The sequence below is a fragment of the Aethalodelphis obliquidens genome, unplaced genomic scaffold, assembly GCF_003676395.1.
Source record: "Aethalodelphis obliquidens isolate GAN/ISIS:26980383/991018 unplaced genomic scaffold, ASM367639v1 scaffold12, whole genome shotgun sequence".
Classification (NCBI taxonomy): Eukaryota; Metazoa; Chordata; class Mammalia; order Artiodactyla; family Delphinidae; genus Aethalodelphis; species Aethalodelphis obliquidens.
The window spans coordinates 14114086-14126981 of NW_020837956.1; the positions used below are offsets into that span (position 1 = coordinate 14114086).

At 40.4% G+C, this 12896-nt stretch overlaps 2 protein-coding genes across 3 annotated transcripts in view; one reads left to right on the forward strand and one right to left on the reverse strand.

Moving 5' to 3' along the window:
- QPCT (glutaminyl-peptide cyclotransferase) overlaps window positions 1-11422 on the reverse strand; it is a 49189-nt gene extending 37767 nt beyond the window's left edge. Inside the window, exon 1 of the mRNA XM_027113368.1 lies at window positions 11366-11422. Coding sequence (XP_026969169.1) covers window positions 11366-11407 — 42 coding nt within the window. The 5' untranslated portion in view covers window positions 11408-11422. The remainder of the gene's footprint in view (window positions 1-11365) is intronic.
- Window positions 11423-11641: 219 nt separating this feature from the next.
- Window positions 11642-12896, forward strand: part of PRKD3 (protein kinase D3) — a 77226-nt gene continuing 75971 nt past the window's right edge. The window contains exon 1 of one of the 2 annotated variants that reach the window (XM_027113362.1): window positions 11642-11764. The gene's annotated coding sequence lies outside the window, so the exon portion shown is untranslated. The remainder of the gene's footprint in view (window positions 11765-12896) is intronic. The other variant, XM_027113360.1, reaches the window with a different exon arrangement.

A 12896-nucleotide genomic window follows, 5' to 3' on the forward strand; every position in this document is an offset into this window, starting at 1 on the left:
ACTCCGGATGAGCAGGCCCAGCGGCCATGGCTCACGGGCCCAGCCGCTCCGCGGCATGTGGGATCCTCCCGGACCGGGGCAGGAACCTGTGTCCCCTGCATTGGCAGGCGGACTCTCAACCACTGCGCCACCAGGGAAGCCCTGAAATTATTTTATTTCCAAGTTTTAAGCAGAGTACTCATTTTGTGTTGCTTTCTCTCCTTTAAACAGATATCTAATACCATAGGTATTAAAATTAAATACTAAAATGTAAGTTAATATAATCTAAAGTCAAGACCAAAGCACTTAGTTGCCGTTTGCTTTGGGGTCATTTACGGGTTTTCTGAGGTATTACATCCTATTTACCTATGTTTTAATGATAGGAAATTGTGAGGTTTTTCTACTGATCAGGCTACACAGACCACAATCAGATTTAACTGTAAAAACACTCTTTCTCTCAATTGTGTAATCTTGAAGCAGTATTAATTGTGATTGTTAATTAGGCCCTTTCTGACATTTCATGAAAGAACAATCGTTTGAAGAGTAATTTTCAAGTCATACCCCCCCCAAAATGCTTGTTTTTAAGATTCAGTTAAGCCCAGCAGTCTCAAATGAAAGAGGAAGAAAGTCTCTAAAATCTCTTTCCACAGGATTCAAAAATAGAACGTTAAGAAAGCAAATAAAAATGACACAGATCCACAGAAAACAGTGGCAGTCATTAAAAAAACCAAGCTGACAATGCCTCAAGTAGTTATTATTAATAATAATGGAAAGTGGCGACATAATACCATAACCCAAATTCTGCCTTAAACCACATATGTCCCCATATATCTCTTTATTTTTGCCTAAATGTAGGATAGGATGAATGCATGCTGTTTGCTTTATTTATGTATCTGAAAACATTAGTAAAGTATATTGTGTATTTTAGTAATTCTAAGGCAGTACAGATTGTGGTCATAAAAAATCCTTTCAACCCTACTGTTTATATATACTCCATTGTTCAGACTGTAATAAATTAGATGAACTAATTCACCTTCAATTTTAATGTTTTAAAAAGCATTTCAGGGCTTCCCTGGTGGCGCAGTGGTTGAGAGTCTGCCTGCCGATGCAGGGGACACGGGTTCGTGCCCCGGTCCGGGAAGATCCCACGTGATGCGGAGCGGCTGGGCCCGTGAGCCATGGCCGCTGAGCCTGCGTGTGCGGAACCTGTGCTCCACAACGGGAGAGGCCACAACAGTGAGAGGCCCGCGTACAGCAAAAAAAAAAGAAAAAGAAAAAAAAAAAAAGCATTTCAACAGAGCTCATCATCAGCACCAGGCCAATAGTGTACCTAAATTTCCCTTTAAAAGGAGCTTAAATGATTCAGCATATAATTTTAGTAATACTAATCCCCTTCTGTCGCTAGCCAAACCTTGATCTTCTGTGGTTTTCACTCAGAAAGTCACATATATCTATTATGGTGAACACTAAAGTTTGAATCTAGAGATCTGTAAAAAAAGCAAAAGAGATTGAATAATTGCCTTTCATGATATATTTTTTTAGTCCTCCAAGAAAATCCCTCTAATAGTCCAGGGTAAAATATAAATTACAAACTAGGAAGAAGCAAAGTTGTAATCTGAGAAAGATGCTGGGAGGAAATTTCATAAGCAAAGGAAGTGGCTGTAAGAGAACTGTGCATCTGCATTCTCCTCTGAGTCAAAATGGTCCCTTTCTTTCTTCTTTTTATAATTTATCAAAGTTAAGCTGATTTACAATGTCATGTTAATTTCTACTGTACAGCAAAGTGATTCAGTTATGCATATATATATAGATTATTTTTTGTATTCTTTTCCATTATGGTTTATTACAGGATATTTAGTATAGTTCCCTGTGCTATGCAGTAGGACCTTGTTTATCCATCCTATATATGATAGTTTGCATCTGCTGATCCCAAACTCCCAATCCATCCCTCCCACACTCCCAAAATTGTCCCCTCCTTTCAATTCTACTCTTAGAATAGAGAAATTGAACACCAATCAGAAAACAAGCTAATGGCTCAGACAGGAAACATGGCACTCAGGACCATGCCATATATATATAGGATACAGTAAAAATTATTATTCAGGATTTTTAGAGACTGAAAATATGAAGGAAACATGATATAGTAGCTAGATAATAGCTTGATTACATACATCTCTGTGTGCTGGTATTTCATGTTCATCTTTATTAAGTTATGCAGCATTACTTAACACTACTATTTTATAGTACACACACATACACACACACACACACACACACACCTTTAGCATATGCTTTTATGTGTCAAAGATTTTGATAATATAATCCTTACAAGATCAGGGACCTGGCAGCATACTAAGTTCTCAATAAAATATTGAATGTCTGAAAACAAATACCTTATGATTATTCAAAGTAGTGCCTGCCAGAAATATGACGAAATATGTGACTCATCATAGTACCTAATAGTACAGCTTAACCAATAATGGCCGGCAATGATCTTCCCTTGACACTGCTACCTTCTTTAATTATTGCCCTCTTTCCCTTCACTTCCATTTTTAATATAATTAACAGCATTAGTTCTCAAATGTCAGTTCCATATTAATGCCTGTGCATGACTATACTTATTCAGTCTGTTACAAAATGAGAAAATTAAGGGAAAAAAATGTTTTATTAATAAAGTAATTGCATTTAATCAAAAGCTTTATTTATTTATTCTTATACTCTTCCTTCATATTTGGTGCTACATATTCTTAATTAACATAATAATTGGTGTAGCTTCCTGAGTTTGCTTTTTACTGTCATGCTCTGTTGTTGATTAGTTGTGGCAAAATACACATAACATAAAATTGACCATCTTAACCATTTTAAGATTACAGTTCAGTGGCTTTAAGTATATTCACAATGTTGTGCAACTACCACCTCATCTATCTCCAGAACCCTTTTCATCTAGGAGAACTGAAACTCTGGACCCATTAAACAATAATTCCCATTCCCTCCTCCTTCCAGCTCTTGGCAACCCACCGTTCTACCTCTATCTCTATGAATTTGACTACTTGACTACCCTAAGTATCGCATGTAAATGGAATCATACAGTATTTGTCTTTTTTTTTTTGAGAGTAATCTATTTATTTGGTGTTCATAAGGGAGAATTATGGGTAGAGTTTACAATGCCTACTATTTAAACTCTTGATAATGTTGTTTACATTAAATAAGATATTGAGTATAAAATGCTTAGCACATATGTAAATACTCAACAAATTATCATATATTGCCTTGGATGTATTTATCTTTTTGGGACTGGCTTATTTCACTTAGCATGATGTCCTCAAGGTTCATGTTGCAGCATGCATCAGAATTTCCTTCATTTTAAAGATTGAATAATATTCAGTTGTATGTATATACCACATTTTACTTATCCATTCATTCACAGGTGGCTTTTGCTGCTATGAACATGGGTCTCTTTGAGACCCTGCCTTTTTTAAAAAAATTGTAGTATAGTTGATTTACAATATTAGATAAGTTTCAGATGTACAACATAGTGATTCAATATTTTAATAGATTATGCTCCTTTTAAAGTTATTAGAAAGTATTGGCTATATTCCCCATGCTGTACAATATATCCTTGTAGCTTGCTTATTTCATACATAGTAGTTTCTGGTTTGTTATATTCATTCATTTGTTTTATATTTTGGTTCCACATACAAGCGATAACATACAGTGTTTGTCTTTCTCTGTCTGACTTATTTCACTAAGCATAATACCCTCCAGGTCCATCCATGTTGCTGCAAATGGCAAAATTTCATTCTTTTTATGGCTAAGTAATATTCCATTGTGTATATATATATATACCACAGCTTCTTTATCCATTCATCTGCTGATGGATGCTTAGGTTGCTTCCATATATTGGCAACTGTAAATAATGCTGCTATGAACATTGGGGTGCATGTATCTTTTCAGAGTAGTATTTTTGTTTTATCCAGGAGTGGATTGCTGGATCATATGGTAGTTCTATTTTTAGGAGTTTTTTTGAGAAACCTCCATACCATTCTCCATAGTGGCTGCACCAATTTACATTCCCACCAACAGTGTACGAGAGTTCCCTTTTCTCTACATCATCACCAACATTTGTTATTTATAGACCTTTTGATGATAGCCATTCTGACAGGTGTGAGGTGATATCTCATTGTGGTTTTGATTTGCATTTCTCTGATGATTAGCAATGTTGAACATCTTTTCATGTGCTTTTTGGCCATCTGTATGTGTTCTTTGGAAAAATGTCTATTCAAGTCTTCTGCCCATTTTTTAATCATTTTTTTTATATTGAGTTATATGAGCTGTTTATATAGTTTGGATATTAACCCCTTAGTTATCACATCAGTTGCAAATATTTTCTCTCATTCAGTAGGATGTCTTTTCATTTTGTCAGTGGTTTCCTTGAGACCCTGCTTTCAGTTCTTTTGGATATATATACCCAGAAGTGGAATTGCTGGATCACATGGTAATCCCATTTCTAATTTTTGAGGAACTGCTATACTGTTTTTCATAGCAGCTGCACCATTTTGCATTTCCATCAACAGTGCATAAGCATTCCAATCTCTCCACATCCTTGCCAACACTTGTTATTTTCTGTTTTTTGACAGTAGTCATCCTGATGGGTATGAGGCAGTATCTTATTGTAGTTTTGATTTGCATTTTCCTAAGGATTAGTGATTTTGAGGTCTTGCTTTATTTTAATGTTCTCTGTTGGTAAAACAAGAAGTTGGCAACTCAGTCTGTTTTTTTGTAAATTTATTGGTCCTTGAAATCTGAGAACTGCCAGTGTACTCTCTATGTCCTCTTTTTATCTTCTGTTTGTCTCCTAAATTCATTGCAGTTTGGCTTTAGCCCTCAATTTTCTCCTGGCACTTCTCTCACCAGAGTCAACAAATTATAAACTTATTATTGCCAAATAGGATGGACATTCTTCAGTCCTCATATGATTAGTGAAAAGGACAGAATTAAGCCTAGAATCATGCCTCCTTCAGCATCATAGGACCTCAGTAAATGTAATTCCTGTCTCTGGTCTTCCTGCGGGGTAATTTCATCCCTTCTCATATTTGCATTCTGCCCCCTATGCAGTGACTCCCAGATGTCTAGTATTCAACCATGTCTGTGGAGCACTAAGACTGTGCAAGGCACTCTGCAAGGGACACAGGAAATTAGGTATGGCCCCTGCTCTCAAGGAGCTTACAGTTTAGTAAGAGAGTTGTGCCATAAAGTATCACAGGAACTATGAAAGGAATGTGTTTGGAATCATGGACATAGAGAACAGACCAGTGGTTGCCAAGAGGGAGGGTGTTGGGGAGGGATGGAGTGGGAGGTTGGGGTGAGCAGATGTAAGCTTTTATATATAGAATGGATAAACAGCAAGGCTACTGTATAGCACAGGGAACTATATTCAATATCCTATGATAAACCATAATGGAAAAGAACACAGAAAAGAATGTCTCTCTCTCTATATATATATATGTGTGTGTATGTGTATGTGTGTATAACTGAATCACTTTGCTGAACAGCAATAATTAACACAACATTGTAAATCAACTATATTTCAATAAAAAATAAATAAATATGAAAGGGACAAGTTTGGAGCACAAAGAAAGGAATGGCTATTACCATCTGACTGAAGTAGACAGGAAAGGTGACATAGAGGAGAGACTGAACTGAATGAGTCCTGGAATTGCTTACCAGGTAGAAAAGGGGGAGACGGGTATCACTTGAGCAAAAACACACTGGGGAACGGCCAGCAGTCCACCACTGCTTAAGTTGCTAGATATGTGAGGAATGAGGAGTAGCATTAAGAGAAACCATGAGGAGGGACATTACATGCCATGTTAAAAAGTCTGCACAATAAAGACATTGGTTAGCTACTGAAGAATTTTAGGCTCAGGAAATCATACGATCAATTCTGCAGTTTAGCACTATCACTCTGATGGCAGAGTGGATAGTGGATTAAAGAAGAGAAGATTCAAGCAGGGAAATCTCTTAGACGGTCATTTCAGTAGATCAGGTGAGAGCTAATGAAGGCCTGAACTGAGACAGCAGTCATGGAAAAGAAGAAAGGGCATAAAACACAGAGATGTGATGGTACAAAATTGATGGGACGTGGTCACCAACTGGATTTGGAGAAGAGGGAAAAGGAGTTAAGAAGTTTCTGTCTTGGATGACCAAACAGATGTTAGTACTAAGCACTAGGAGTGGAGATAGGAAGAGGTTTCAAGGAAAGGTGAGTTCATTTAGGGACACTTTGAATTTGTGGTCTCTCTGTGGAACATTCCAGGGATTGCAGAAAGAGATCGAGGCTAGAGATACAGATTTGTAAGACAGAGACTAAAGCCACATGCAGCAGATGCAGCAGGTGCCTTGCCAGTATCCCACTCCCACCCCACTCACCATCCTGTGCTTGCCCACCCAGGGGGCTTCCAACAGCAAGCACCGTGACTCCACTGGGAGCTGGGTGGGTGGACCCACCACGTCTGAACTGGAGAGGGACTGCTAACAGGTATGAGGTTTCTTTTTGGGGTGAGGAAAATATTCTGAAATTAGGTAGTGTGATGTTGTGTAACTTTGTGAATATACTAAAACCAGTAGACTGTACACATTTAAAAAGTGAACTTATAGTTTGTGAATCATATCTCATTTTTTTTAAAAATGTGTGAGAAAAAGAAAATCCTACGGCTCAGCTTAACTGAACTATTTGATCCACAAATGTGGCCCATGTTTTCACACCTATGTGCCTTTTCAACTGTGGCTTCTACCTAGAATTTTCTTTTTTCTCCCATTCCTCTCCCCCATATTCCCAAATCCTATCCTTTCTTCAAAGCCCAGCTAAAATCCTCTTTTTGTATGCATTTAGGCTTCCCCAGGTCAGGGGTTATGTCTTGTAATTCTCTGACATTTCCTGCTTATTTCGCCTCCTACTTATTTATTTTACTCTCTTCTCTGTTTAATAGATTTTCATATATCTCACTTAATAAACTTTAGATTCTTGAGAGCAGGAGTTGTTTCATCTATAGATCCTATCAGTTGTCTTGCACATAGTAGCCTTTCAAAATGTTTATTAAATCAATACATCAAGGACTGTAATGTTTCAAGGAGAATCTAGGAAAAAAAGACAAACTAACAATAATCAGCTTTCAGCTAAACATGCCATCATCATCATTTAAGTGACTGATACAATGTAAAGTCTAGGGTTGTATAGTCATAATTTTTTCTGGAAAGACTTGAGATTTTGAAATTTGAGATGTCATGATCAGAGTACAATTTATAGTAAAATGTTCAGGTCATTATAGTCTAACTATATTAAAAGTAAAACCACCAAACATAAAACTGTTCAGTGATTTTATCCTGCACTGGAACACATGAAACTACTAGTGCAGAAAATGTTGCAGTGATGGTTTCTGGTCATTTGAGGATCTTCCTTTGATGAAGTGAAAAGGAATTCATTGTATAAGCATAGGGATTCCTGTTCCTTTTAAACTCTTTGTTATTATTTTAAATTTCCCTCCATACACTCAAGCTCAGCAACTTTTCTTTCTCTGTTCTGCTACAACAGCAGGAGATGTGGCGATGTAAGAACTCTAACTCTTCAACATGAATAATAATAGCTAACATTTACTGAGCATTCACCATGTGAGTTTTTAAAAATGTTTTCCATGTGTTACCTCATTTAGTCTTTATACAACTCATGGGGGAAGGACTACTATAAACCAAGTTAACAGTCGATGAGACTGAAGCACATAGAGGTTAACTTGCCCATGGTCACACAGCTTGATAAAAGGTAACCTCACAACGCATCCTCAGGCAGACTACCTTTAATGCCCATTACAGGTGTAGTGCATTCGATGCATTTTTTTTTCATTTAATTCTCACAACAACACTATAGGGTGAGTAATTATCTCCCCTTATTTCATATGTAAAGAAACCTATTCTTAGTGAGATTAAGTAACTTGCAGTCGCTAATTGGCAGAGCCTAGGTTGGATTCCGTCTTCAAAGTCCTACTCCAAGCCATTCCTTCCAGCTGGTTCCTCAGGGCTGGTGCAGCTTCCAGACTGTGCGTGAGGGGGGGCCCATTTCCCTAACTCTGCTGCTCTGCTCAGTGATGGTACAAAAATTAATTTTAATACTGGCTCCCTACCCAGGTCTGTAGCACCTTTATTCTCTTTCTCAGTTGGCTTTTTATGTATGTCATAACCAGTTTACAGTATTTCAAGCAGAGGTTTTTAATTAATACTCAATTAGAATGAAATCCAGAAGCACATTTGTACATTACCTCGTCTTTCTTGGGAAACCTCTTTCTCTGCAACCACAAAGATAAACAGGAATTATTGTGAATGAGCAAGGTAATTGCTTTTTTATTGCAAATTACCTGATATTAAACTTTAAGGACACCATATGAAATCCTAGGTAGAACATAGGCAGTAACCACTCCTTTTAGTTACCAGAGTTTTCTAATTCTCCTTTTAGTCCAATCATCCTCACCACACCTCTCTTTGATTATACACTGTGTTATAAATATCTGTATATATAAATATGCAAATATAAATATATTTGCATATATTGATAAAATAATATATAATCAAATAGTAAAGTATATAAAGTTACATATAAGTTCAAATAAAGAAAAGGGAGGGGGGCTTCCCTGGTGGCGCAGTGGTTGAGAGTCCACCTGCCGATGCAGGGGACGTGGGTTGGTGCCCCGGTCCGGGGGGAATCCCACGTGCCGCGGAGCGGCTGGGCCCGTGAGCCATGGCCGCTGAGCTTGCGCGTCCGGAGCCTATGCTCCGCAACGGGAGAGGCCACAACAGTGAGAGCCCCGCGTACCGCAAAAAAAAAAAAAAAAAAGACAAGGGAGGTGTTATATGGAATAAACAGAGAAAGCTATAAAAAAATGGATGAATGTGCCTGGCCCAGAGCTGGTGTTCAAATAATATAATGAATATTAGATATAGATATTATCTGTAGGGGTTATATCCAAGCAGAAGACTATGGGCTTCTACAAGTTCAGTAAGGGAAAGGGCAGATAAGGGGAGCACAGGGGGATCTGCTATATACTCAATCCACAATCAAATGTGATAAGTGACATGAGAATTATCCATCAAGGGCTACCAGAGCACAGAACAATTATTGACAGCCTGCAAATCAGAAAAGAGAGTTCCAAGGATATAATAGTTCATCCTAGTCTAGAAGACCAACGAAAATCTCTTGCAGCAATCCAGATATGGAGGGTCTGGACCAGGGTAGTGGCAGTGGAAACTGAGGAAGGACATTTTGAAGAATATATCAAGTATATTTCTGCTGAAAAAGAAATAGATCCTGAAGCATTTGTTCCAATAACTATTTTACTAACTCTATATTGATACCCAAATGCTTTCTGAATTTTTCACCTATCTTTCAAGGTCATGAAGAAAGACACAAAACCAAAATAATTTTCCAGTAATCACGTTCTATAAATTAAAACTACTTCAAGTTTTGAAATAATGACTATTTCTTCCAGTGCGGCCTTAACAAATCATGTTTTTCTGCATTTAGGATTCTGACTTAAGTAACTCTGCTACCTTAGGTCACAACAGTGTTGACTTTCTTTGCTTCTATTAAATAACATGTGTGAATGGTTGTGTTGTTAACCATTAAGTACAAGGGGTGGGGGCAGTAACTCTAGGGCAAGATTTGCAACTACAGTCACAGAAGAGGAACACTGAGCTCCTAGTTTTCAAAAAGCACCAAGAAGAAAAATCTTTTCCATCTTGGTCATTCTGATTATATTTTCTCTCAAGGATAAAAATCTCACATGCACGTATTAAACCTAATCTTTACCCTTCAGTGCTCCTGGCATAGGAATGGAATGTCCTGAGGAAACTGTAGTTCATGTCAAGCAAAAAAATTACAGGGACAAAGACAGTCTTACACTTAAATGTATTATTGAAAGATTCACTTTTCAGTGATTTGAAAGGAGATGATTTCATTTTTCAAAAGAGAAGTGGAAAAGTAGAAATGAAATGACCATATGTATGTGTATATATAATGTAAATGTATATATGTTTATATGTATATATAATATATATGTATATACACATATATATATTCTCATATACACAAATCCTTGCACCTCTGTAAAATAGCAGCTTGCTTCATTTAGAAAAGTTACTTCTAGAAAGAGTAACTTCTGTCTCTTTAAGGACCACGAGTGAAAACGGGAGTCACTAGTGAGATGGGACTGGCTGTAAACTGCTCCAATGAGATCCTGGGAATCTTGCTGAGAGAGGATATTTGGGTTTGGACTAAAATGTCAGTTGTGAAGTGGAAGGAAGAAAAAGGCAAAGTTAGGTAAGAGCATTTTTCGGTTTTGCTTTTTTTTTAAAAGAAACTTGAGTGAATTTACTTTCAATTTTAAAGTAAAAGAATAGCAGAATAAGACTACAAAATATAATTAGACTGAATTAGATATTACTGAATGTGAGACAATTAGTATCTTCTAATTTAAAAAAATGTTTCAGAAACATCTTTTAAAAATATAGCTTCGGAGTAGATCAGAGTTATACCGAATTTTACTTGCCCGGTCTTTAATATAATTTATTAAAAAATTCCCGCTTAAGTTTAAATCCAGGGACATCCAGTAAGATTTATGACTTGGTATAAAAAGTAGGGACCCACTTAGCTTTCTTTTCTCTCTGTTCTCAAAAACTGCCCTCGACCTCTGCATGGGGATGGATGGATTATTGCCTGCAACCCATCTGCTTGTTTCAATATAATTTAATTGAGATATACTGGGCATGAAATTTGGACATAAGGAGACCTGGGTCTTTTCTGGGACAATGGGTGTCAGCTGCTCACGCTTTTCCCTCACATAAAATATGTATAATTTAACACCTAGTGTATTTTCCCTCTAGATCTCATCTCACCCGAGTCCCCCTTCACCCGGCATTGTCACCCTTGTCAATGTCACTTGGAAACCTAGGTTCGGTGATTCTTGGCTGCACTTCACTCTGATGGTAGGGGACACACTCGAATTTAAAGATGGACAAGTAGGATACACCAACACATTGAAAGCAGAGACTTCCATTTACTCCGCTTTAGGTGAAGGGCTCCGGACGTATCCGCCTGGGTGTGGAACGCCCGGGGCCCCTGTGCCAAACGGCCAGCTGGAGGGCAAACACTCGGGAGTGAAACAGGTGGAGAAGTGCGACGATACCTCAGGGTGAAAACTGCTCTCTACTATAGACCCTTTACAAGTCCCGTGTCCAACTTGTCACCTCTTGCCCCCTAACAACCATCGCCTACATCAGAGCGGGCGACATAAGAGAAAAAGGCAGTTCAGTAGCAATAATGGGTATCAAGTACAGTGCGTACCTGGAATAAGTGCACGGTCGCGCCCCGCTCCCCAGTGCTCATGGGGACTCCAGGACCTCGGAGGGTGCAGAGCGAGCCTGAGAGCACCAGGAGCTCCTGCTGCCCGCGCGTGGTGTCAAGACAGTGATCAACTTCCCCGCGCTGCTACCACCGTTTCGAGCTCGCGAGGAGACTACAGCTCCCGGCAGGCCCCGCGCCGACCGCGCGCCCCCGCCCCTCGCGCGCCCCTGCCCCCCCGCCCTCGGGCCTCAGGACGGGACGGGGCGGAGGGAGGGACAGAGGAAGGGGCGCCTGCGGCGGGCGGGATCCTGCGAGACGCGTGAAGCCTCGCTGGCGCCTGGTCCGGGACCCAGACGCTGGCGGGCGCGGAGTTTCTCACGACCGGCGGAGCCCGCCTCTGTAAGTAGTCGCCTCGGGGAGAGCGGAACAGACACCGAAAAAGTTAGCGCCGCAGCGGCTGCCGCTTTGTTCTCCCGGCACGTCGGGTGAGGCGGCGGAGGCGGCTGCAGCCTCCCCTCCCCCACCCACCCGCACGCGGTGGCGGCGGCGGTGGCGGAGGGACTCGGATCCCGCGCGGGGCTGGGCGGCGGCCGCCGGGGTTGGGCGGGAAATTGGTAGAGCGCGCGGCGGGAGGAGCGGGCGGTGGGCGCCGCTGTGAGCGGGGGCGCCGGCGCTGCAGCCAGATGGGGCCAAGTTCCGGCGTGGGCGCCGACGCCAACTTGGAGTCACGCTCCGCCGGCGACCACCGCGCCTGGCCTCTCGGACCCAGTCTCTTACCGGGTCCTCCCAACTAGCTCCCAACGCCAGATTGGCGGCACTCACGCTGACGAATTTTGGATGAGCCTTCCCCTTTTCTTTTCACCACTTTACCTTGTACGCGTCGCAAAGAGTGAGTCGACGGCGCTTAGAGAACGTAAGCCCCCACCCCAATTTCCTGACTCTTTAGTTTTGCAAGTTGCGGCGTAGCTCCGAGTCGGTCTCATCCCCGGGAGGGTTTTCTTAAGACAAACACTGAGGAGCGCAACTGCGTCTTTGAGCAGTAAAAATAACTCCATACTATTCGATTGCCTGTTGGATATTTTATTTGAAGTCATCGCAGTCAGAAGCATAGGCCTTGCCGTGTGCAGGCACGAGTATAAATCGAGCGACAGCGTGTGTGAGAGCTGCAGACTTTTCCATACACAGATTGATGGCTTGGACGTAACTGTCTCTTCAACCACACCCATCCCCACAGGAAATAAGACTATCGGTGTCATCTTTGATTAGGGAGGATAAGTTACACCCTGAACTGGTACTTTGTTCGACACAGCCTTAATGAGCTGTAGAGGCAAATGAAACGAAAACTTTTAAAATACCGCAATTTGTACCCTAGAAAACGTTAGCGTGTTACTCTTATACTGTTTCTCCTTTGTACTTAATGCTGCAGTTACTAAAGTTTTAGCGGCTATGATTTTCTTTAGATCAAGCTTACTTAGTAAATTTAAGGCTGTGAGGACACCTCTGGATTTGTGGCTGAAAGCATCCATAAAGT